Source organism: Gregarina niphandrodes (assembly GCF_000223845.1).
Source record: "Gregarina niphandrodes unplaced genomic scaffold scaffold00868, whole genome shotgun sequence".
NCBI classification, from domain to species: Eukaryota; Apicomplexa; class Conoidasida; order Eugregarinorida; family Gregarinidae; genus Gregarina; species Gregarina niphandrodes.
In genome coordinates, this window is record NW_011646140.1 from 1 (window position 1) to 1,230 (window position 1,230).

At 47.3% G+C, this 1,230-nt stretch overlaps 1 protein-coding gene across 1 annotated transcript; it reads left to right on the plus strand.

The window, feature by feature from the left end:
• Positions 1-90: 90 nt before the first annotated feature.
• On the plus strand, positions 91-822 carry GNI_237100 (putative retroelement protein; the record flags this gene model as incomplete). Its single annotated transcript, XM_011136447.1, has 1 exon — positions 91-822. One exon carries the CDS (start codon positions 91-93, stop codon positions 820-822), a length of 732 nt encoding a protein of 243 aa, XP_011134749.1.
• Positions 823-1,230: the final 408 nt, after the last annotated feature.

Here is a 1,230-nt window from a genome sequence, read left to right on the forward strand (position 1 = left end):
ATAGAAGATATGCTCGAAAAGGGGATTATCGTGCCGTCAATGTCACCATGGGCGCTCAGGCCACGCATTGTTACTGCGCCGGGTAAACCGATGCGTATATGCGGCAACTACGTCCCTCTTAATGCACACCTGGTTGGCAACAGTTACCCACTGCCCAACATACAGGATACGTTACAAAGGGCCGCTCAAGGACGATACTTCGCCAAAATTGATTTGACTAAATCCTTCTGGCAGATACCACTAGCACCTGAAAGTCGACCACTCACAGCCTTTTACGGTGTTAGAGGATTGTATGAATACACCAGAGTGCCATTTGGTTTGAAGGTCGCCCCTGCCATATTTCAGAGCACCACTGACCGAGTCATTAAGGAATTCTCAACGTGGGCAATTCCTTATGTAGATGACGTTGCCGTCATTGGAGCCACTTATGAGGAGTGCAAGGAGAGGATTACCAAACTCTGCGAGAAATTAGAAGCGAAAAAATTCACTATCAACTACGACAAATCAGTCGTGGAACCACAAACACAACTGGAATTTCTGGGGCATTTAATTTGCAGCGGACATGTGACAATACACCCGCACCACGCGGAAACTATTTGCAAATTGCCAATACCAGAGACGAGCGCTGAGCTCCATAGCTTCCTCGGTTTCGGAAATTGTTTCCGCCGATTTATACCACGATACGCAGAACTGGTGGCACCTCTTTATAAGGTGCTGAAAAGAGAACCATATCATCTCGCCGCTGCGGAAAAGGAGTCAGGGTACAAAAGGCTATCGCCACGTTACCATCATTACATACTCTCGATAGCCACTCACCATTAGTTCTCGATACGGATGCGTGCCAAAGAGGATTGGCGCATGTCTATATATTCAGCGGGAGAATGAGTTGTTACCTTTAGCGTATGCATCGCATGCTTTTACTAAACAGGAGAGCAGATGGCCCGTAAGGGAACTGGAAGCTTTTGCAGTTGTGTGGGCGCTCCGTCATTTTCGTGAACTGCTGCTTGGACGATCACTTACTATAAGAACCGACCATGAATCTCTCCAATGGATGAAGCACTGTGAGAAGGGCCGAATCGCCCGGTGGAATTCGACGTTGGACGAATTTGAGGCAAGAATAATTTACAGAAAAGGATCGGATAATCAGGTGGCTGATTATCTCAGCCGATCGGCTAACTCCGACGTTATCTCTGATGTAGTGGAGGAATTGTCACATCCGTATATTGCTCT